This window comes from the organism of the source record quoted next, unplaced genomic scaffold (assembly GCF_019419815.1).
Source record: "Pyrus x bretschneideri cultivar Hongxiangsu unplaced genomic scaffold, Pyrus_bretschneideri_v1 Contig13, whole genome shotgun sequence".
Taxonomy (NCBI): Eukaryota; Viridiplantae; Streptophyta; class Magnoliopsida; order Rosales; family Rosaceae; genus Pyrus; species Pyrus x bretschneideri.
In genome coordinates, this window is record NW_025999424.1 from 248423 (window position 1) to 273690 (window position 25268).

Sequence of the window (25268 nt, forward strand, 5' to 3'; positions counted from 1 at the left end):
CTTAATGCTCAAGGAAAATATTTCGTAAAAAAAATAAAAAAATTTTGAATTTTTAAGAAAAAAAGTGGGTTAATACCCATGGTATTTAGTTGGTTTTGCAAATCCGTACATAAACAATAAATTTCTTTTCAACTTCACGTCATCGTGAAGTTTTGAAAATTAAGGTAAGACTTTCTGTATATATTCTTGAGGTAGAATCCTATTTGACAATGTTTTGGACCTTGTTAATATATTTTTCCGCTTATTTTCTTAGTTTTCAGCTTAAATATTATACTAAACATATATTTGCTACTTAATAAACCATAAAATCACTTTTAAACACCTTATAAAGTTGTCCTTAAAGCTCAAGGAAAATTTTTTGCAAAAATAAAAAAGTTTGAATTTTTAACAAAAAAACGTGGGTTAACACTCAGGATTTTTAGTCGGTTTTGCAAATTCATACATAAATCATCGTTCAATCTATTTCTTTGCACCTTCGCCTCGCCATGAAGTTTTAATAATTAAGGTTAGACTTTCCATTGATTTTCTAGAAGGTGGAACCCCATTTTACAATGTTTTGGTCTCATTAATATATCTTTCACTTATATTCTTTGCTTTCGGCTTAAATATCGTACTAAACATACATTTATTGCTCAATTAACTGTAAAACCACTTCTAATTCCCTTATGAAGTTGTCCTTAATGCTCAAGAAAAATATTTCATGAAAATTAAAATTTTGAATTTTTAGCAAGAAACGTGGATTAATACTCACGGTTTTTAGTCGTTTTAAAATTCGTACATAAATCATCGTACAATCTATTTCTTTTCACCTTTGCCTCATCATGAAGTTTTGAAAATTAAGGTAACACCTTCCCTTGATATTCTTGAGGGTAGAATCCATTTTAACAATTTTTTTTGGCCTCACTATTGTATTTCCATTTATTTTCTTAGTTTTCAGCTTAAATATTATACTAAACATATATTTATTGCTTAAAAAATTGTAAAACCACTTCTAAATGCCTTGTAAAGTTGTTCTTAATACTCAAGAAAAAAATTTTGCGAAAATAAAAAATTTGAATTTTTAACAAAAAATGTGGATTAACACTCATGGTTTTTCGTCGGTTTTGTAAATTTGTACATAAATCATCATTCAATCTATTTCTTTTCAACTTCACCTCACCATGACGTTTTGAAAATTAAGGTAAGACTTTTCGATGAAATTCTTGAGGGTGGACCCATTTTAAGTTTTTAACAATGTTTTGGTTCTCACTACTATATTTTTCACTTATTTTCTTAGTTTTCAGCTTAAATATTAGTCTAAATATACATTTATTGTTCAATAAGCTGTAAAACCAATTCTAAATGCCTTATAAAGTTTTCCTTAAAGCTCAAGAAAAATATTTCGAGAAAATCAAAAATTTGAATTTTTAACAAAAAACGTAGGTTAACACTCACGGTTTTTAGTCAATTTAACAAATTCGTACATAAATCATCGATCAATCTATTTATTTCCACCTTTGCCTCATTGTGAGTTTTTGAAAATGAAGGTAAGACTTTCTGTTGATATTCTTGGGGGTAGAATCTCATTTGACAATGTTTTGGGCTTCGCTACTATATTTTTTCACTTATTTTCTTAGTTTTCGTCTTAAATATTATACAAAACATACATTTATTTCTCAATAAACCGTAAAATCACTTTTAAATGCCTTATAATGTTGTCCTCAGTGCTCAGGGAAAATATTTCGATAAAATAAAATTTTTAAATTTTTAACAAAAAAAGCGGTTTTATACTCATGGTATTTGGTTGGTTTTGCAAATCCATACATAAATAATCGTTCAATCTATTTCTTTTCACCTTCATGTCACCGTGAAGTTTTGAAAATTAAGGTAAGACTTTCCGTAGATATTCTTGAGGGTAGAATCCCATTTGACAATGTTTTGGGCCTTACTAATATATTTTTCCACTTATATTCTTAGTTTTCAGCTTAAATATTGTACTAAACATATTTTTATTGCTGAATAAACCATAAAACTGCTTCTAAATGCCTTATAAAGTTGTCCTCCAAGCTCAAGGAAAATATTTCATGAAAATAAAAACTTTGAATTTTTAACAAGAAAAATGGGTTAACTTTCACGGTTTCTAGCCGTTTTGCAAGTTCGTACATGAATTTTCGTTCAATCTATTTCTTTTCACCTTCACCTTACTGTGAAATTTAAAAAAATCAAGGTATGACTTTTTGTTGATATTCTTGAGGGTGGACCCCATTTTTAGTTTTTAACAATGTTTTGGGCATCACTACTATATTTTTTTACTTATTTTCTTAGTTTTTAGCTTAAATATTATACTAAATATACATTTATTACTCAATAAACCGTAAAACCGCTTCTAAATGACTATAAAGTTTTTCTTAATGTTGAAGAAAAATATTTCGCGAAAATAAAAATTTTGAAATTTTAACAAAAAATGTAGGTTAACACTCACAGTTTTTAGTCAATTTTGCAAATCGTACATAAATCATAGATCAATCTATTTATTTCCACCTTCGCCTCACTGTGAGTTTTGAAAATTAAGGTAAGACTTTCTATTGATATTCTTGAGGGTAGAATCTTCTTTGACAATGTTTTGGGCCTCGTTACTATATTTTTTTTCACTTATTTTCTTAGTTTTCAGCTTAGATATTATACAAAACATACATTTATTTCTCAATAAACCATAAAACCACTTCTAAATGCCTTATAAAGTTGTCCTTAATGCTCAAGGAAAATATTTCGTGAAAATAAAAAATTTGAATTTTTAACCAAAAAAAAAGGGTTAACACTTCTGTTTTTCAGTTGGTTTTACAATTCCGTACATAAATCATCGTTCAATCTATTTCTTTTCACCTTCATATCATGGTGAAGTTTTGAAATTTAAGATAAAGACTTTTCTTTGTTATACTTGATGGTAGGACCTCATATGACAATGTTTTGGGCCTTGGTACTATATTTTTTCACTGATTTTCTTAGTTTTCGGCTTTAATATTATACTAAACATACATTTATTGCTCAATAAATCGTAAAACCACTTCTGACACACCCCAACCGAAATCAGGGCGTGCTGGCCGTCACGTGGAAGTGACGTAGCCATGTGCACAGTGCGGAAGCTAACAAGGTAATAATATAAAAGTACGAACAATTAAAACTAGCGTACATAAGGTCAAAGTAAAGAGTGCTAGTGCGAGTGAACCGCTAAGTTCAGAGCATTAAGTCTACAGCAGTCCAAATTAAAATAATACGACAACAGTGAACCCGAAGTGACCCTACATTGGTGCGTGTCTGTCAGAAGCGCCGGGAAGCCCTCTGGAAACCACTAACCTTGCTAGCTAGCTAAAACCTGGAGGGGCGCAAAACAAAAGCGTGAGTGGGCAAAAATAAAGGTTTTCAAAAACCATTTCAAAAAACAATATTCTAACCCCTCGCCGTAAAACCTGTATACTTCCCAGAAAATAAACATATGTACGTAGGTATAAATATGCCAATCATGCTCGAATATATGCCATATCGGAACCTCAGCCTGAAATGCAAGTGCTCAGGTATAAATCACATCAATAACATATAATCTGGCAGCCGGAGTCACCTAACGTGACCTGTACGGCTGCATCTAGAGCTCAGATCTCAATCTCAATAACTAAACCTGCCCACGAGTCGGAACCACCTAAAGTGGTCTGTACGACAGGCCTGGGTGTAACATATATGTACGCTCTAGTGCTACGATCACGTGAAGGCTGTGCGAATAATCGCGGGTCACCTACAAGTCGGAACCACCTAAAGTGGTATGTACAACAGGACTGTGCACCTAACTTGGATCCAAGCTGAGCGTGTGGTGCGGGAGGTGAACATCACGTGAAGGACTGTGCCCTACTCTGGGCGGGAGCACTAACACCGGGGGTGCAGGTTATGAGCTCTCTAATCGTCTCTAACCACTATTTAATGCAATTGTTAAGTAACGCTTACCTGGCACTTACCTGTACCTCCACAGCACCATCATGTACATATATATACATATAATTGAATGTATAATTAAACGTATATGCGACTAATCATGCATAACCACCAATAATATAAAAGGAATGGCATATAACGAATAAGCACTTATATAAATTTCTGGGAATTATATGTATATAGGTATATACGGAAAACAAAAGCCCACTCACTGGTATGTGGAAGGGTCATAGCCCCCCAGCCTCGCGTGAGCACGCTCGTCCTCGGGATACGTGTCACCTATATGCGAAAATACTATAAAAACGTTAATTTTAAAGCACAAAACCTTCCTTTCAAAATAACTTCTCATACATTGCTCAAAATGGACAATTGAATATACCAACGTGCTCTACACAACCTCAGGAACACACCAGAATTTTTAGAAAAAATTTTCACCGCCGCACGCGCCCCCACGCGCAGGCACATGCCTGGCACGCTGATGGCGTCAACTGACGCCATCAGGAATATTCCGTCAAAATTGACAGATTCCGTTAACGGCGTCAGGAATATTCCATCAGAATTGACGGAATATTCCGTCGCCTTCTCCGTTCAATCTTCGGTGCCGTCGCCGGCGCCGGAAACTGGGAAACCTGAAATTGCGTTTTCTCGTTCGTTTTTCCACCATTTTTCATGATTTTTGCACCAAAATGAAGCCCTAAACTAGTAGAACACATCCATACAAGTTTTTAAAGCTAAAACCCATGAAAACTCACCTGTCACCAACCTCCAAAACCGGTCAAACTCGAACCAGGTGATTCCGATGTCCAATTCCGTCCAACGAAACACTCCGAGGCTCCTGGGAACCTCACTAAGACATCTATGAACTTCAAAATCCCAAAAACAAGCTAGGTCAATGTTTGCATGAACAGTACACAAATTTCCATTGTCGAATCGACGTGAAAACAACGGATTTCATACCTGAAAATGGTATGATCGTGCTCCCCTCGACCTCACGATCTCGACTGTGCCCTTAGTTTCTTCGATCTGGGGTGAATTAGTGTAGTTGTGTGTGTGTCCGTACCAGTTCAAAGGAAGAGGAAGAAGAAAGGGAGCTCAGGAGAGAGAGAGAGACAGGGAAAAAGACAGAGGAATAGGGAGAGTAAGGGTGTGAGTGTGTGGCCCAGATCATGCCAACACACATACAAAACAACCAAAAACATAACGTAACAAACTAAGGGTAAAAGGGTCATTTCACATGTACGTTTCGATAGTTTCGGGACGGGATATCACAACTTCTAAATGCCTCATAAAGTTTTCCTTATTGCTCAAGGAACATATTTCACGAAAATATAAAATTTGAATTTTTAACAAAAAAAAAAAAACATGTGGGTTAACACATGGTTTTTAGTCGGTTTTGCAAATTTGTATATAAATTATCGTTCAATCTATTTATTTTCACCTTCGCCTCACAGTGAAGTTTTGAAAACTAAGGTAAGACTTTCCGTTAATATTTTTTAGGGCAGAAACCCATATGACAATGTTTTGGGGCACACTACTATATTTTTCACTTATTTTTTTAGTTTTCGGCTCAAATATTCTACTAAATATACATTTGTTGCTTAATAAATCTTAAAACCACTTCCAAATGGCTTTAAAAGTTTTATTTAATAGTCACGGACAACATTTTGCGAAAGTAAAAAAATTTGCATTTTTTATAAAAAAAAAAACATGGGTTCACTAACACTCACGATTTTTAGTCGATTTTGCAAATTTGTACATAAATGATCGTTCAATCTAATTCTTTTCACCTTCGCCTCACCGTGAAGTGTTAATAATTAAGGTTAGACTTCCCATTGATTTTTTAGAGGGTGAAACCCTATTTTTACAATGTTTTGGGCCTCACTACTATATCTTTCACCTATTTTCTTTGTTTTCGCCTTAAATATTATACTAAACATACATTTATTGCTCAATAAACTGTAAAACCACTTCTTAATGCCTTATTATGATGTCCTTTATGCTCAAGCAAAATATTTCACAAAAATAAAAAATTTGAATTTTTAACAAGAAACATGGGTTAATACTCACAGTTTTTAGTCGTTTTGAAAATTCATGCATAAATTAGCGTCCAATCTATTTCATTTCAACTTCGCCTCACCGTGAAGTTTTGAAAATTAAGGTAAGACCTTATGTTAATATTCTTGAGGGTGGTATCCATTTTAACAATGTTTTCGACCTCACTACTAGATTTTCCATTTTCTTAGTTTTCAGTTTAAATATTATCCTAAACATACATTTATTTCTTAATAAATCGTAAAACCACTTCTAAATGCCTTATAAAGCTGTTCTTAATGCTCAAGGAAAATATTTTGCGAACATAAAAAATTTGAATTTTTTACAAAAAAAACGTACACTGCGGTTTTTAGTTAGTTTTGCAAATTCATACATAAATCATCGTTCAATCTATTTCTCTTCACACTTGCCTCACCGTGAAGTTTTGAAAATCAAGGTTAGACTTTCAATTGATATTCTTGAGGGTAGAACCCCATTTGACAATGTTTTGGTCCTCACTACTATATTATTAACTTAGTTTTATAGTTTTCGGCTTAAATATTAAACTAAATATACATTTTTGCTCAATAAACTGTAAAACTGATTCTAAATTTCTTATAAAGTTGTCCTTAATGCTTAAGGAAAATATTTCACAAAAATAAAAATTTGCTATTTTGACAGAAAACGTGTGTTACACATGAATTTTAGTTGGTTTTGCAAATTCGTCTATAAATCATCGTTCAGACTATTTATTTTCACTTTCACCTCCCTGCGAAGTCTTGAAAATTTAGGTTAAACTTTCCGTTGATATTCTTGAGGGTGGATCCCCATTTAAACAATGTTTTGGGCATCTCTAGTATATTTTTTACTTTTTTTTTCCGGCTTAAATATTGTACTAAATATACATTTGTCGCTAAATAAATCATAAAATCGCTTCCAAATGCCTTTGAAAGTTTTCCTGAATGCTCACAAAAAATATTTCCTCATAATAAAAAATTCGCATTTTTCACAAAAAAATGTGGGTTAACACTCACAGTTTGTAGTCGATCTTGCAAATTCGTATATGAATCATCGTTCAATGTATTTATTTTCACATTCGCCTCCTGTAAGTTTAGATAATTAAGGAAAGACTTTCCGTTGATATTCTTGAGGGTGGAACCATATTTAAACAATGTTTTGGGTCTCAGTAGTATATTTTTCACTTATTTTGTTTTAATTTTCAACTTAAATATTCTACTAATTTTTTTTTTTTTTTTTTTTTTTTTTTGCTCCATAAATCGTAAAACTGCTTCCAAATACCTTACAATGTTTACCCTAATGCTAATGCTCACAAAAAATATTTCACAAAGATAAAAAATTTGCATTTTTGACCAAAAAAACGTGGGTTAACACTCACGATTTTTAGTCGATTTTGCAAATTCGTACATAAATCATTGTTTAATCTATTTATTTTCCACCTCACCTCAACATGAAGTTTTGAAAATTCAAGTAATACTTTCCGGTTATATTCTTTAGGGTATAACCTCATTTAAACAATGTTTTTGGCAACTCCAGTATAGTTTTCACTTTTTTTTTTTTGCTTTCGGCTTAAATATTTTATTAAAATATATTTGTTGCTCAATAAATCATAAAACCACTTCCAAATGCCTTATAAAGTTTTTCTTAATGCTCAAAGAAAATTTTAAAAAAATCACTAAAAATGTGTGTTAACACACTCACGATTTCTAGCCGTTTTCGCAAATTCATACATAAATCATCATTTAATTTATTTATTTTTACCTTCGCCTAACCGTGAAGTTTTGAAAATTAAGGTAAGATCTTCCGTAGGTATCCTTGAGGTTGAAACCCCATTTAAACCAGTGTTCTAAAACACAGTCAAGGCGGCCGCCTAGGCGCTGGGCGTCGGACCGCAGTCACGATTTTTCCAAAAACATTCAATAAATCGGCAAGGATATTAGGCACTGTCTAAGCAGCCGACTGGGCAGTCTCGACGGCGAACTAGGCGGTTCTGTCAAAAAATTATATGTCGCTGTTTCACTACATAGCGTAGAAGAGGAGGGCCACAACCTAAAATCTAAAAGAAAGAGAGAGCGAGAGAAAGAGAGTCAGAGACCAATAGAAGGAATAAAAGTGCAATTACTGGAAAAAAAAACGAAAAATTTGACCTGGACTCTTCGGATTTCTTCACCGAAGCCGACAACGTTTTCGAGGACCTTTGCTGCACTATACTAGGTTTTGGGAAATGTTGCAGGGCAAGAAGTTGGGGAATTAGGCGGAGAAGAGAATTGGGCGGAGCAATTGAAGAAGTAGAGGAAGAGGAAATGGGACACCCCAAATTAAAAGCACCCCGATTTCCAATGCGTCTCTGTGAACTGAAGATGAAGGAAGAAAAAATGTTGCTGGCGAATTTCTGTAGTCATATGTGAAGATGAGAGGGGAGAATGCGAAGAGAGAGAGAGAGAGAGATCTCAAATGGAGTGGTGCGCACTGGGATCTCAAATCCAAGGTCAAAACTAATGGTTTTAATTACGAAAACCATGGACTCTAAGGGGGCGTTTGTTTGCCCTCACTAAGTTGGACTGGACTGGACTGGACTAGCTATTAGTCCAATACTATGTTTGTTCCATGCTGGGACTAATATTAATGAGACTAAGGGGGACTAGCATGGACAAAACCCTTCACTAAGAGGTCTTAGCGAGACCCCCAATAATCATGGGACTAGCTAAGACTATCCTCTCTTTCTCGTCCTTGTCATGCTCAACGACCACTCTCAACAGACTCCTCGTCATCTCCGGTCACCTAGATCAATCATTAACTTTCCAACTCTCTTTCAGATCCATTTCACAACCAACTTTCATACAAAATATACCAAATTGAAGCTGGGAGTGACAAAATTACGATTTTACCTGAATCGAGGCCAAAATGTGGTCGAATGTGGCTGGAAAATGGCCTGGAAGTCTCGGCCTGTTTGGGCTTCTTCAAATCCATGACAGATTCGAGCATTCAAAGCTAAGATCTCGGTCCAGGGATGGTGATGAATTTTTTGACGGTGCTAACTTCATCCAATTTAACGAGGAAATGGTAGGAAAAAATGAAGAAAAAGATAAGATCATAATAAAATATTAATAATTTATATATTAAATAATATAATATTATAATTTGTTATTATCCAGCTTCTTAGTCCAATACTGCACCAAACGCTTCACTAAGTTAGTCCAGCTTAGTCTAGTCTAAGCCAGTCCATCTTAATCCTTGAAGCTAATCCAGTCCGAGATAGTCCGGCGCAACAAACGCCCCCTAAAGGTTTTAATAATGAAAACCACCTAAGGTGGATAGGTGATGGGAAAGAGCAGAGGTGTGGTGGACAGGTTGATGGTTTTAATAATAAAAACCACCACATAGTGGGCTTTTTATATTTTAAAATGTTTGTTATATATATATATATATATATATATATATATTGTGTGTGTGTGTGTGTAAATCTTATATAAATTATAAATTATATAGAAATTTTTTTTTTTTCCAGGCAAGCATATCATATATGTACATAAAATATTCACATATGTATGTTCTTCTATAAGAAATAACATATTAGCCTATAATTATTTACATTTGATATACTAAATTTAATTAATTCATAAAATATATAAGAAGTTTATCTAAATCCGCCTAGGCGCCCGCCCAACTAACGCCTAGCGTTTTTTAGAACCTTGATTTAAACATGTTTTGGGTCTCACTAGCATATTTTCACTTATTTTTTTAGTTTTCGGCTTAAATATTGTACTAAATATACATTTGTTATTTAATCAATCATAAAACCGCTTCCAAATGCGTTATAAAGTTTTCATTAATGCTCACGCAAAATATTTGGAAAAAATACAAAATTTGCATTTTTCACAAAAAACGTGGGTTAACACTCAAGATTTTAAGTCGATTTTACAAATTTGTATATAAATCATTGTTCAGACTATTTATTTTCACATTCGCCTCACCGTGAAGTTTCAAAAACTAAAGTAAGATCTTCTGTTGATATTCTTGAGGGTGGAATCTCATTTTAACAATGTTTTGAGCCTCACTACTATATTTTTCACATATTTTCTTTATTTTCGTCTTAAATATTCTGCTAAATATACATTTGTTACTCAATAAATCATAAAACCAATTTCTAATGTCTTATAATGTTTTTATTAATGCTCAAGAATTTTTAACACAAAAAGGTGGATTCCCACTCATAGTTTTTAGTCAGCTTTACAAATTCGTACATAAATCATCGTTTAGACTATCTATTTTCACATTCGCCTCACCCTGAAGTTTTGAAAATTAAACAAGACTTTTCATTGATATTCTTGAGGGTGAAACCCTATTTAAACAATGTTTTGAGCCTCACTAATATATTTTCACTTATTGCTTTAGTTTGCATCTTAAATATTCTAGTAAATATACATTTGTTACTCAATAATCATTCCAAATGCCTTATAAGGTTTTCTTTAATTCTCACGGAAAATATTTCACAAAAATTAAAAATTTACATTTTGACAAAAATCGGGCATTAACACTCACGATTAAAAATCGATTTTGCAAATTCAGAATAAATCATCGTTCATTTTCACATTCGCCTCGCTGCAAAATAGGTAAAAATTTTGGTATAGTTTGCTTTAAAATATGATTAAACCCAACCTGTATACATAGTAGTTCAGAAATACTTGACAACAGAACATCCCCAAAAGGCTAAGACCCTCTATTACAAGCATGTTAGTTCGGAGCGTGAGTACTAATGTGCATGCGACAGTTAAAGTATTCATAAGAAATTTCTAGATGTTTTATAGATACGCAGATGGATTTGTTACAAAAATTCTACGACAAGGGTAGAAGTGTGTCAAAGCTGTTTGCCAGTCTTTGACATCCACCAGATCTCTGCCTTTAGGTCCCGAAAGGAGACGCAAAACAAGAAAAGAGTTGAGTGGACAAAAAGAAAGTTTTCTAAATCATTTCCCTCTTTTAACATAATAACCTCTTGTTGAAAATCCGTATTTATGAGAAATAATACCATATCTATACATGCATAGATAGATAAATACTACAAAATCCATAGTAATCATCATGTATCTCAAATCCCAAAAATCATGTATCCAAATTCGTAAATCACCATCATCATAAAGCAACACCATAATCATAATAATCGAATCGAATTTTCTAGCAAAGGTGATGTCTTTCCTCGCCGAGACCCATTTTCGCAGGTTTGGCCGGAAAATCCACTTTTCCAACGAAGGTGGCTTCTTTCCCCACCTTCGATCTGCCTGGTCTAGTGGTTATTCAGAGATACAGAGGTGACATGTGTTGCGCTCGACGAGGGCTTGAATTTTGATATAAGATTAGTCGGAATCAGTGTTCGAATGAAAGATATGATGATCTGAGGTTAGGAGGGCAAAGCAGAGGAAAAACAAGAATAGTAGCTTCCGCACGAAGGGAAGAAGAACAGAGTCGATTTGACTTCTAGAAAGTTCACCTCTAACTCACCAAATTGCCCTTTAATTTGAAAAATTCGTAACTTTATTGTTCGAACCCTGAATCCAAATATATCTGCTCACATGTTCTTAACAAGGAGTACTATTTAAATAAAATACAATATTAGCTACCAAGTGTTTGGAGCTTGAAGGTCCCACAAATACGAAATTTACTCTTTTAGGGGCATTTTGATCATTTTGCAATAAGAAAAAAAAAATTTAGAAGAAAAGTCGAGGACGGACTGTAACAATCTAGAACTCTTAAGAAATTTTTGACCCTAAATTTCCAGTGTTCTGAAAATCGACCTAGGCGCTGGGCGGTGAGGTGCCGACCCGATTGGGTGCCAAACGGTTGACAAAATCGGAGAGTTGTTAGGTGCCCGCCTGGACACTCCTAGGCGGCCTAGGCGGTGGTGCTAGGTGATTCTCCCCGTCGCCTTCCACATCCAGTCACACCAAGTAATCACATATTCATCGAGAAATCTGACAAGGAAGGGAGGGAGAGAGAGCGAGAGAGGGAGAGAGATCGTGCAAATAGGGATGGAGGTGAAAGGGTTTATCTGCTGAAGAGAAAGGGATAGAAGAGAGTGCATATAAGATTTGAGAGAAAAATGAGGGTGCGGCTAATGTTTTGCTAAGGTTGGTAGGGATTTTTTTATTATAAAAGTTTTTGACAATTATATCAGGCCCAACATCTTTTTTAAAGAATAAGGCCCGACAATTAGTAATAACTTAAATTTAAAGGTCTCAACAATAACCCTAAAAGTTTATGATAAATATTTATTTTTGTATGTTTTGCATTTTATATACAAGCATGGTTTTTTAAGTGTAAACATGCACTTATTTATATATTACATAACAAATTTATTTAAAAAATGCAAATCCACCTAGTCCGTCTAGGCCCCGCCTAGGCGCTAGGCGCTAGGTCGTCGCCCGACTAGCGTCTAGCGTCTTTTAGAACCATGCAAATTTCTAGAACAGACTACTAAATGAGTGGGATATTGACCATGCATATGCTCCTCAATCTCCCAAGTAGCCTAAACCTCATACATGGAATACATCGTGCACCCAAGATAACGTTTGTGGGGCCTACGCACTCAACAATCTCATAAGGACCAATATATTAGGAGCTTAGCTTACCCTGTTTGCCACATCTAACACCACCCTTCCAGGGTGACAATTTCAAGAACACAAATACACCAACATCATACTCACGGTCCTTAAAATGCCTGTCTACTGGGCTTTTCTACCTGTCTTGGGCAACTTTTAAGTTTCGTTTAATCACCTAGATTTCCTGTTTAGTCTCGTCACCTAACTCTTGCCCCTCAAGTACTCGTTCACCCACCCATGTCCAACATGGAAGAGTTCAGCACGTTTTCCTATACAATGCCTCACAGGGTGTCATATCAATGCTGGAATGATAACTGCTGTTATAGGAATTCTATCCATGACAAGTGTTTATCCCAATTATCTTTTAACTGAAGAACAAATCCTCTCAGCATATCTACCAAGGTTTGGATCGTCCTTTCTGATTGACCATATGTCTGTGGGTGAAGGGTCATAGGGTACAGTAACTTTGTACCCATAACAACCTGAAATGCTTTCCATACCCAAAAGTGAATCTTGGGTCTCTTTCTGAAAAATGGAGACAGGTAGACCATGGAATCTAATAATCTGGTCTATAAATATATCTACTAGCTTACTCAACTTGTAGTTCTTTCAACAGCCAAAAAGTGATCTAACTAACTTAGGAAGTCGATCAACAATTATGCAAATCTCATCACATTTCAAGGAAGTGGTAGGTAGCCCATTTACCAAATCCATGGTGTTATCATCTCATTTCCAAGATCGAATTAGGAGTCTATGATAATCTCAAGGGTTTTTGCCTTTCTACTTTTACTTGTTAACAAATCAAGCATTGATTCACATGCTCGACTATATCCATCTTCGTCTCTGACTAGTAGTTGTAAGGCTTAATAGTGTGGTACATTTTTCTACTGTCTGCGTGCATAACATAAGCTGAATTAGGATCTCTTCTTTAATTCACCATTCTCCTTTGGTACAAAAAGTCTGCTACCCATCATCAAAGTCCCATCTTTGCTGACAATGAGATATGTTCTCATTCCACTGAGGACTTCCCCCTTTAGTTGCACACACTGGGGATCCTAATCTTGAGCTTCTCGAACTCTATTGGTAAGAACAAGTCTAACCTAAAAATAAGCTAGTAAGGCTCCTTGATAATCTACAACGAAGATCACACACGTGCTCCTCAACTTTATTAACAATGGAATATAAATTGCACGAATAAATGTCAATTGCCAATATGATTTCCGACTAAGAGCGTTGACCACCACATCAACTTTGTCAGGATGATACTCAATGGTGCAGTTGTAATCACTAATCAGCTCCATCCACCTCATCTATCTCATATTCAATTCCTTCCGAGTGAAGACATACTTGAAGCTTTTGTGATTTGTGAAGATACGACATGTTTCTTCGTAGAGGTAATGTCTCCAAATCTTCAAAGCAAATACCACTGCAGCTAACTCCAGGTCATGAATGGGATAAATCTTTTCATGGGATTTAAGTTGTTTGGAAGCACATGCAATGACTCTCCCATGATGCATCAGCACACAACCCAAACCCTGTAAAAGAGCATCATTATAGATCTTAAATTCATCACTCTCATTAGGAAGTGCCAACACAAGTGCATGTGTGAGATGGTATTTCAACTCCTGGAAACTTCTCACAAATTACATCCCAAATGAACTCTACTCTTTTCCTGATCAACTTTGTGAATGGCAAAGTTATAGCAAAGAAATCTTCACAAAGCGCCATTAGTATCCTAGACCAAGAAAACTTCTAACTTCAATCACATTTTTAGGTTGCTCCCAAGCTACAATTGCAGATACCTTCTAAGGATCATCATAAATTCCCTCAGCTAGAATCACATGGCCAAGAAAACTAATATGACTCAACCAAAACTGGTACTTATTGAATTTAGCATATAATTGTTCCCTTCTCAATGAACAATTACGAAGCGATCCAACTATGGTCTAAATGCCATGTTCATTAGATCCATAACAAGTCCTGAATGTTGTCTTGGGAACATCCTTTCTCCTAATAAGTAACTGATGATATCCTGATATTAAATCTATTTTAGAGAATACATGTGCACTCTTAAGTTGATCAAACAAATCATCAATACAAGGCACGGGATAGTGACTTTTCACTATCACCTATAGAGTTGTCTCCAATCAATACACAAACTCATACTCTCACCCTTCTTTACAAAGAGAAAAAGAGCACCCTAAGGTGAAGTGCTAGGTTGAATAAACCCCTTACCTATCAAGTCCTGAAGTTGAGTTTTCAACTCTCTCTACACAGCTAGAGTCATTCAATATGGTGCTAAAGACATGGGATCAGTGCTTGGAACCAAGTCAACAGTGAACTCAACTTCTCTCTCGCAATAACCAAAGTACATCCTCAAGAAATACATCGGGGTTAGTTGACAATAGGAACATCCTCAACTCTAACAGGAGAATTTTCCTTCATCACTCCACAAGTCAAATGTCCCTCACAACCCTTTCCCAAAAGCTTATTGGCTCTCAGTGCTGAAATTAGACTGTTCTGAAGAATTCTTCTCTCGCCCTAAAAAATTATGTATGACCTCCCAAGTGTCCTAAGAGTGACTTAAGTGTAACAGTCCACCAAGGAATACTTTTTAGATAACCAACCCATTTCTAGACTAAGGTCAATGTCAAGAATAATCAAATGAATGAAAACAGCCTCCACCAGCTCATCACTGATGAAAACTGGACAACCCTTGAATGGGAATTCAAATCCAAGAGTTGTTGCTTATGGATTAACTTTTCGGGCAAACATCAGCGAAATAACCGAATGCGTGACACCAGGATCAATTAAAACTCTAGCTAAGTATCTAAAAGCATTTAACGTACCCACAATGACATTGGTTGGTCTGCGCATCCTGTTGGATTAGGTTGTACAATCTCCAACCTGCCTGTCCACCTGTGCGACCCCCTCGACTCCTCTGGGGTTGACTGCCACACCTAACTATACTAGGCCCTGCTACTAGATGCTACTCCAATACTTTGATTATGTCGATACTTATGTTGTTGCGTACCCGCATTGTAGTCTACTCGCTGAACTTGTACAAAGCCTATACTCTTTTCATGTTTCATTAAGGGATATTCTCGCCGCCAATTATTTATCTAACCACACATGTGACATTGAGAAATGCCCCGTCTACAATCACCATCTTGGTGTTGTCTAGATCGTCGACAATACAGACAACTCGCACTACTAGCAGTACCACCAGACTGCAATTAGAGAAATGAGAACTACCAGACAACCTCCCTCTAGATTGTGGAGTATTAGTGCTAGAACTGCCACTAGAAGAAGTAGAGCTCTGTCCACTCTTCTTGAATGGTCAACGATCTCTCAAACCTCCCACTGAAAATCTGCCTCGTTGTCTGGACCCAGATCAATTGTAGCTACTACTACCAACACCAAGATTAGCAAAAGCTTCTATTCTCAAGGCTACCTGAAATTCCTCATTGTAAGTCCAACAAGGATTGGATGTGATAGCCATTCTGATGTACTCATTAAGTTCAATATGAAATGAGTAAGCTACTCATCTTGGTCTTTTTCTATGGCAAGGCAATACTTGGGAGTTCACTGTACTTCCTCTCATACTCCGACACTCATATTTCCTTGTTGGAGATCCAAAAATTCTCTTTTTTTTTTTTTTTTTGTGGTTATTGAACTCCGGAGAAAAGAACCTGACTTTGAAATTAGTTTTGAAACCATAGTGTTTCAAGGAAGCATACGCATTTCAACATTCCACCGAGATCTTGCACTCTCGATGAGGAAAAATGTGGTTGTGGAAACCCAATACTTCTCAAGGCAGTTATTCATGGTTCGCAAGAGGTGCACCATTTCCTCCAACCAATTCTCTGCTGATCTCCATCACTTGCCCCATCAAGGGTCAGTGCTCCCATCCTACATGCTATCTCAGGGAAGGTACGACCACCATCCTAAGACTCTGAAAGCCCTGTGTAGTAGCATCCCTAACTGATCTAAGCCAGGAAAACTATATGGTGGAGTGACTGTTTAACGTCGAGATGGCATTGCTCTGGCAATAAAACATAAGATTATTTTGCCCATACGACACTATAAGGTGCATGATTTCAGGATTCCTAAAGCTATGCTCTCAGACACGTCCCGACCCGGATATCCATCTGAATCAAGTCGTGTTGGCGGACACCTATAAGGTGATGCAAGCCAAAACATGCATAAAGTATAAGAATTAAAAATTCAAGTAGGGCCTTTCAAAATTTTGATGTAGTTTGCCTTAAAATATGATTAAAACCAACCTGCATACAAAATAGTTCACAAATATTTCACAACAAAACATCCCTAAAAGGCCACAACTAATGGGTCTCAGGCCCTCCACTTCAAGCATGTTCATAGTTCAGAGCATAAGTACTAATGTGCATGCTGAAGTTAAAGTATTCAAAAGAAATTCTAGATGCTTCATCCATGCACAGATGGATTTATTACAAAAATTCTATGACAAGGGTAAGGCTCCTTACATTTTGGAAGTGTGTCAGAGCTATCAACTAGTCCATGACATCCACCAGATCTTCGCCACTAGGTCCCAAAGGAGGCGATAAACAAGAAAAGTGTTTGTAGACAAAATGGAAGTTTTCTAAAATATTTCCCTTTTTTAACATAAAACCCTTGTTGAAACTCCGTGTATATGAGAAATAATATTACATATATACACACATAGATAAATACTACAAAATCTGTAGAAATCATCATGTATCTTAAATACCATATCTTGTAGTTCCAAATTCGTAAATCATCATCATCATAAAGCAACATCATAATCATAATAATCCAAAGCAACACTTACACCAATGGTAATGCAAATCACATGCCTAAGTTGGAACTCAAACCAAAATGATATGTACCTTGCCGGGACTCTAACTGGAAATGTAGACAATTGAATCCATAATAAGAAACGAGTTGGGACTTTAACCGATAATATGAATAAGTTGGGACTCTAACTGGAAATGTAGAGAATTGAACCCATAATAAGAAACGAGTTGGGACTTTTACCCATAATATGAATAAGTTGGCACTCTAACCCAAAATGTGAATAAGTTGGGACTCTAACCCACCTTGATGACTCTAACCCAAATATGAATGGAGTTGGGCCTTTGACTCAACTATGGGACTTTAACACATAATGAATGTCATGACAATAATGTATTCTATGGCCGTAGGAGAAAGATACTATAACATAAGTACACGTATACCAAGTGGTGTATAAGATCATAAATCCAACAAGGTGGATTATGCATGATCATGCCTATTAGTGAATCCATCATCTCATAAAACCAAATTCCCACAATAGTTTGCATATCCAAAATAAAACCATAATTCTCAAGTATGAAGTATCCAGTATCAACCATAATCAACAGTAAACCACGTATAGACTTGATCACAAGTGTAGTCAAAACCATTCGAAATCATTTGCAATTATACATAGATATATAAGAAAACCAGATATAGGCATGATCATAATTATAGTCAAAACCATTCGAAATCGTTTGTGCTTATATAGAAATATAAGGAAACCATTTTATGAAAACAAAGTCCACTCACAGGAACTCCGCTCTGTCCTCGTCGTGAGGAGGATGCTCTCTTAAGTGTCTAGACTGTCTGAAGGACCTTGCACCTACACAAGCCATTTTCACTCAGAAAGTATTCAAGATAAAAAGGTAATTTAATTTGGACAGATTCTAATGACTCGGTCCTCTAATCTCAAATTTATGTAATTCTCCGCTCACAATTTCTAGCATACAGACCCCATCATCAAAACCACACGAAAACCTTAGTAATGTCGAGAATATTTCAACACATAACCTACCCACTTCCATACTAGACCGCAACTTCTAAGAATTACTTCATTTCCCAACAATACAGCAAAGTACACCATTTATTAAACCTAGTTGTTAAACCCAAAATAAAAGGGACTAGGGTTTTTCGTATTTTACCCAAAATTCGTCCGTATTCATGTCCTAACTTGCAGCTGAGCTTCGATTCCTCGTCCAGTCAACAAATCGAGTCTAAACTTCAACAAACAACCACAATTAGAATTAAAACCTTGAATTTCGAAAATTCTTCAGAACCCAAAAGTTGAAATCAAAATAACCCACTTACATAGGTAGAAAGCCCGTGAGGAGAGGATCAACTTTATCTGTTGGGCCGAGACCCATTTCCCGTCAGTTTGGCCGGAAATTCGAACTTTCCAGCGAAGGTGACTTATTTCTTCGCCTTCAATCTGCCTGGTGCAGTGGTTGTTCAGAGATTCAAAGGTGACAAAAATGTTGGGCGCGACGACGGCATGAATTTTTATATAAGATTAGTCGAAATCGGTGTCCAAATGAAAAAGATATGGTGGTTGGAGGTTAGGAGGGCAAAGGAGAGGAAAAACAAGAACAGCAGCTTTGCTGCTGCTAGCACGAAGAGAAGAAGAAAGAAACGAAGCAATTTGGCTTGTAGAAAGTTCAACTCGGATTTACCAAATTGCCCTTTTTAACTTTATCATCCAAAGATTCCAAACTAATGAATTTAAATCTGATTATTTAAATAAAATAAAATATTATCAACCAGTGTCTTGAGCCTGAAGGTCCCACGAAAGATAAAATTTACTTTTTTTTAGGAGTATTTTGATCGTTTCATAGTCAAAAGAACTATTTTACGATAAAAATTAGAAACGGATTATGAGACATAAGGTTTTGAAATTTTATGTAAACATTTTTTGTTGATATTTGTGTAGTTGGAGTGCCGTTTCGGCAATATATTGGGTTGCATTACAATTTTTGTCCATTTAACATTCAGTTTTTGGGCTTAAATATTTATTAAAAGTTTATTTATGGCTTGATAAATGATAAAATTGGTTTTAAATGCATTTTTTTTAAGTTTTGTTCATATATCAAATTAAATTATTATTTTATTATACTATTTTCTTTTCATTTTATTTTTATTTTTTAAACTTAAAACGAAGCCCAGCCCTTCTTTCTGGACTATTCCTGATCATCTTCTCTCACTCTTCTCTGAAACTTTGTATATCCACCTACTTCTCTTCTCCATCATTCTCTCAATCTCTTTTTTTTTTTTTTTTTTCTCGTTTCGTTGATGATAAATTTAAAAGAAAAAGTAAACAAAAAGGATTGCTGTAGGGAAAAATTGATATTTATATTTTAATGGATCTGGATTCGCAAGATTGATGCAACTTCCGCTAGACAGAGCGGTGCTCGTCCTAGTCTTCTTTCTCGTTTCATTTTAAAATCGGCGGATTCCAAGATACTGTGGAAATGAAAGAGAGGGGAAGGGGAAGAAGGGAGGAGCGGATTTTACCTTAGGCCTGCAACTCCGTTTGCAGGTGTGGTGCTGGACTCCATGGACTTTCTTTTTCGGGATTGCAACGAATATTCGAGAGCTCTTGTCTGAGCTACGGTGCGAAATGGAGGAGGACAAGCGGCGATGCTCTTATAAATGACAAAAATCAACCTCACTTCAGATTTACGTTTAGGTTTAAACGCCAAATCATCAATCTTTACATTTGGGTTTGAGGTTGAGATCGTGAGGTTTGTTTCTGGGTTTGGTTCCCAGGAAAGGGAAGAAGGAAGGCTGAGCGGCGAGTGAGATTTCAGGTTCCAGTGAGACAGGAAAGTTGGAGATTTGATAAAAATTTAATTAAAAATCATTTAATAATGAATTAAAAAAATATTTGAAACTGCTGTCAAATTTGACAGCAAGGGGAAGAAATGTTATTTCACGTCATACCACATAAGATTTGGAGTGCAAGTTCAGTGTAAATAGAGGCTCAAATGAGTTAGGGGTGAGGATTGGAGATCATGAAGTATCAAATAGCAACAGCTTTCGCTACCTAGGATCTATCGTGCAAAAGAATAGAGACCTGGATAGAGACATCAACCATAGAATACAAGCGGCGGGATGGATGAAGTAGAAAAGTGCATCCAGCGTATTGTGTGACCGTCGCATGCCACTGAAGTTTAAGGAAAAATTTTATAGGACGGCAATAAAGCTAGCAATGCTTTATGACATAGAATGTTGGACGGTGAAGCATCAACACGTACATAAAATGGGTGTAGTGGAGATAAGAATGCTTCGTTGGATGTGTGGGCACACGAGAAATGATAAGATTAGGAATGAGGATATCCGAGGTAAAGTACAAGTAGCCGAAATTGAAGGAGAGACGAGAGAAAATCGGTTACGGTGGTTTGGACATGTGAAACGAAGGCCTGCTGATGTTTCGATTAGAAGATGCAAATATGGGACAGAGGTTCAAGGCAGACTTAGAGTACTTGGAACTAACCGAAGATGTGACACAGAACCGAGCGCAATGGCGTTCTAAGATTCATATAACCGACCCTACTTAGTGAGAAAATGTTTTTTTGTTGTTGCCACATCAGATTTAACTGCTCGGTTAGAAAACATTGTTGATGTCTTTTCTTACCTTTATTGCTAATTTAAATACTTTAATAACTCATTCGAATATGCTTTTACATTTTAATCATGATCGAAAATATTTTACGAAAATAAAAAATTTACGTTTTTTTCGAAAAAGTATGTGCTGTTTACTTTTCAATCATGCATTGCTTCTGTCTAGATTTCAATTTTGTGGTTCTGTTGATTCCGCCAGGCTTTCGGGTTTGAAGAGGATGAATTTTGCCATTCGATGTTGGCTGCAAATCTGTAATTTCAAAAAGTTAATAGTGATGAGTGTACCACACAAAAATGTCAATTAGACATCCGAAAAGCTCCATGTTTCACCCCAACTATCCGGAGGTTTATGCTGTTGTTTGTAGGCAAATCTATCTTGATTGGGAAGGAAAAAAAAAAAAAAGATTCCCTCTGGTAAAAAAAGTAGTTCTTACCTTCCTCGTCAAAGGGAAGAAAACCCAAAGATATTATTCACATCGTATCCTTCAAACGATTATTGATTGCATGCTCTACAGATATTAGCACGCAAAGCCACAAAAACTACCCTAGTTCTAAGCACCAAAACAAAAAGGCTACAAGTTTAGCGATGAAAATCCCCCATAAATTTCACCTCTAATATCCCAATGAACCCTCACGAGGAATCCCAAAGCAGCAATTATAAATAAATAAACAAAGTATACAACTGTAAATGCTAATATACAAGTACCCCGTCCACTGTTATTGTCGTCCAAAAAGATCCTCAGATTCTGACGGGATATTCAAGCGCCCATTCAAACAAGATTGATCGTGAACGAAACATATGGATGTGCATCCACATCACCTGCTAGACCAGGCACCCCTCCGCCGACTTCATCATCGGTTTTCCAGAAGGTGCTGCGTTGTTAACAAAAACATCAAGGACATAACGTAAGAGAGACGCGTTAAAAGCACACAACATATCACACAAGGTATCTTAGTATGGACTTCAACCTCACAATTGGTCAGTTATGTTTTATGGAAGAGGTGAGGTTCTCCCTTCGTGTGCAACTAACATAAAGAAAGCTAATGGACTTGCCTGTTGCCACTGTCACACAACCCTTCAAGGATTGAACGCACTTTCTTCTCAGCTTTTGTAGGAGGGGCTAATACACATGCCTGAAATTTCATTTCAATATCCACTATTTAGTCAATAGTAGGTGCATGGTGGTAAACCAGTGACAAAAGATGAAACCTATTTACCAAGAAATTTGGTGGTAAACCATATCTCAAAATGCTCTCTGTAAAGACACGTACGGCACAAAAATGCATCCAGGAGCTGAAAACCTGCAGGCGAGAAATCAGTGCATTTTGTTTGAAATTTTCAAAATCTGTCATAGGAGGGCATGCATAAATGATACGACAATAGTATTAACAGTTGATGATAATAGTACAACAATTCCTCCAAGAACAATTCTGGTAAACTCTAACCGAGGGACAAAGAGAGCAAACAGCAGGCATTATGCATGCAGGCTACTTAAATTAGGCCATCAGGGTAACCTTTGATTTAAGATTACTAGACAGACATCCACAATTTAATAACCCCAACTAACACAACATAACCCAAGCTGCCACAATTTGGCTACATTTTTATTGCTTGGCCAGTGACATAACTATGACGAAAGTAAATTGAGTGAAACAAAAATTACCTCCCCATAACTGGTATAGCACCACTGCAAAAGGGAGCCTCTTAAATTTTCTTGGTCTTGCACCAATTTTTCTAACTCCTGCTTTCGACTTTCTTGTGCTTCAGAACTGTATTCAAAATCACGAATCTGAACCACATGATAAAGAACCACAAGTCAGTTATAAAACTTCTCGGAGGGTTAGAAAAGGAATTGGGATATTTGCACCAATCATCTACTGCAGTTACATTTATCATGAACAGTGATTTGATATTGCATGAACTATAAAGGAGATTCACTTTGGCAACTTTCTAGGAAGACCAGAACAGCATGCACAAAAAACAAAAGTACTCACCTGGAACCCCTTTTCACGAGCACTTGTTCTAAAGTTATCTGCGACCCGATTAAATAGTGTTACAGTGTAAAGAGCATATTCATTATCTTCAAATAACTTCTTGGAGGACCTTGGAACCTGCAAATTGCTTGACATGATTAATGAGACTGAAACAAGAAGGCTGCAATAAACATAAACAAATTAAGTCCTAGCTGTTATTGCAAAACTTTGCAAGATAGGATGTACAAGTTCATCAACTATCTCCAACCAACTGCAATAACCTAGTGTGTTAGTAGCAGCTGAAGTAAAAAGCTATGGAGGAGGAAAATCATACCACATAGTTAGTCAGGGTCTCATAGCTTGATAGCCAGTCCTTCTGAGAGTACTTGGGAACAATTGCAAGGAGAGTCACTAGATGTTCTGAAATAATGATGTCCTCTGGTTTCACTAAACCAGAAAGATCACGGACTGCTAAACTGAAAAACGCCAAGAGACTTGTTAACCAAGAATCGTAATGAAAGCGGTCATACTACTGCAAGCGTTAGAGTTAAAGAATAATTATACCTTCCACTCTGCTTTCGATTGATAGTGTTCAATTGACTGCGGACATTATTATACTCGGCTACTCGAACCTAACAAAGAGTCATAAAATGGTGATTTATTTTTCTGGGAAAGAGTCGGACTAAATATATAAAATTCAACTTATCATTAAGTTATGCAACTTATGCTAAGGGGTGAGTCTGGAGAAACTGAGAGCCATTAATTATAGTAGTTCACTTCTCCGGCAGCAAATATCATTTGTTATTTCAACAAATTGCGTCATTTACCAACAACAGCTTGAGTCCTCTCATCACAACAGATAAATGCTTCTAGTGACTAAAACTTATTGAGTATGTACAGTTTATCACTCCAATAAGTTTATCAAAAAACTTGCATTACATCAAAGGCGAAACTAGGCTGAAGGAAAAACGTGGAGCATTACCTTGAGATCATCCTCAATCTTTGCAACTTGACCATGAATGCTGTCTACAATCTCCTTCAAAGGCGACATTGTAGGGTACTTGGCTTCATCCCAAACGAACCTACCATAACAAAAACCCCAATTCAATACTCACAGGCAGTGACCACACATAAACCAAAGCACCACACCTCAAGTTCATAATTGATCTCATTGAACTGTGAATTAATACCTGGTGAGGTATGAATCGACAGGCACTCCATCGACAGTCAGAGCGCTACTCTCCACCCCTGAAACCCTCTCGAGCTCCTCGATCTGGCGCCTGATCTTATGAGAAACACCCTCTACAAAGTTGTTGGACTGCAAATTGCCAAAAATCACAAAATATAAACTAAATTGGCAGATCGGAGCAAAACAAAATTGCATTACAAATTACATTTCAACAATGATAAAGAGATCACTCTTATTCAATGAGATTCCAATCGGATAAAGATAAGGTGTCTGAAAATTATCACTGAAAAAAGATAATTAATAATACATTAAGCTACCAAACAAGTTTCAGAATTCCAAATTTATTAATACAACAAATGGGAGAATACCTTTAAGAGATCGTCGCTGAGGGAGAGAAGAGAATCCAGGGTTCCAACACGGAGATTGGGAATATTGAACTGCAAAAAGCGATAGGGGTAATTAAATTGAACAAGAAGAGAAATGAATTGAAAAAACAAATCAGATCAGATCTTGCGAATCAGAAAGAAGAAAGGAAGAGCAAGTACTCTGTAGAGGGGAGTGTCGAAGGAGTGCTTGGAGATTTGTTCCTGCAGACGGTTCCATAGAGACGACGCCGAGTTTTGAGCCGGCAGAGACACCACCCAATACCTGCTCGCCATTCAATCAATCTGCACACCCTTCTCTTCTGCTTCTTCTTCTTTTAGCTCTGTGCGTTTGCTTCTCACTCCTCAACAATTCTCTCTCTGCAGAGTGCCGCCCCCCCTCCTCTTGTTTTCTGTATATTTCTATTTTTCTTGTTTTAATTCCTGATTTTTTTTCCTACCAAAATTATATATATTTATTAATAGGAGTAATATAAAACTATTAAAAAAAAAACCCGGTAAACCGCACAAGAGCCCATAGGGACCCGGGCAAGACAAAAACAAAAGCGCCCACCGTGGGGCTCGAACCCACGACCACAAGGTTAAGAGCCTTGCGCTCTACCAACTGAGCTAGACGGGCAACTTGTTGTTGGCTCATATTATTCCTGTAATCAAGTTGTTTTT

At 36.3% G+C, this 25268-nt stretch overlaps 1 protein-coding gene, 1 long non-coding RNA gene and 1 other non-coding gene across 5 annotated transcripts; all 3 read right to left on the reverse strand.

Moving 5' to 3' along the window:
• Positions 1 to 3118: 3118 nt before the first annotated feature.
• On the reverse strand, positions 3119 to 19002 carry LOC103966581. Of its 2 annotated transcripts, none has more exons than XR_007256167.1 (4): positions 18750 to 19002; positions 18584 to 18655; positions 18192 to 18264; positions 3119 to 3352 (listed from the first exon to the last, which is right to left on the reverse strand). It is a non-coding gene; the product is annotated as an uncharacterized LOC103966581 (long non-coding RNA). The 2 variants fall into 2 exon arrangements; XR_007256166.1 differs by lacking the exon at positions 3119 to 3352 and adding an exon at positions 13511 to 14140.
• Positions 19003 to 21473: 2471 nt separating this feature from the next.
• On the reverse strand, positions 21474 to 24970 carry LOC125474793 (V-type proton ATPase subunit C-like). 2 transcript variants are annotated; one of them, XR_007256168.1, is made up of 11 exons: positions 24768 to 24970; positions 24591 to 24659; positions 24224 to 24351; positions 24016 to 24115; positions 23598 to 23665; positions 23368 to 23509; positions 23055 to 23171; positions 22724 to 22849; positions 22278 to 22361; positions 22029 to 22193; positions 21474 to 21932 (listed from the first exon to the last, which is right to left on the reverse strand). XR_007256168.1 is itself a non-coding variant. In XM_048578789.1 (11 exons), exons 1-11 carry the CDS (start codon positions 24879 to 24881, stop codon positions 21830 to 21832), a joined length of 1131 nt encoding a protein of 376 aa, XP_048434746.1. In that variant the 5' UTR covers positions 24882 to 24969; the 3' UTR covers positions 21474 to 21829. The 2 variants fall into 2 exon arrangements, 1 of the variants encoding a protein (XP_048434746.1); XM_048578789.1 differs by having other exon boundaries at positions 22114 to 22193; positions 24768 to 24969.
• A 181-nt stretch (positions 24971 to 25151) lies between these two features.
• TRNAK-CUU lies at positions 25152 to 25224 on the reverse strand. Its single transcript has one exon. It is a non-coding gene; the product is annotated as a tRNA-Lys (tRNA).
• Between the last annotated feature and the right edge of the window lie 44 nt (positions 25225 to 25268).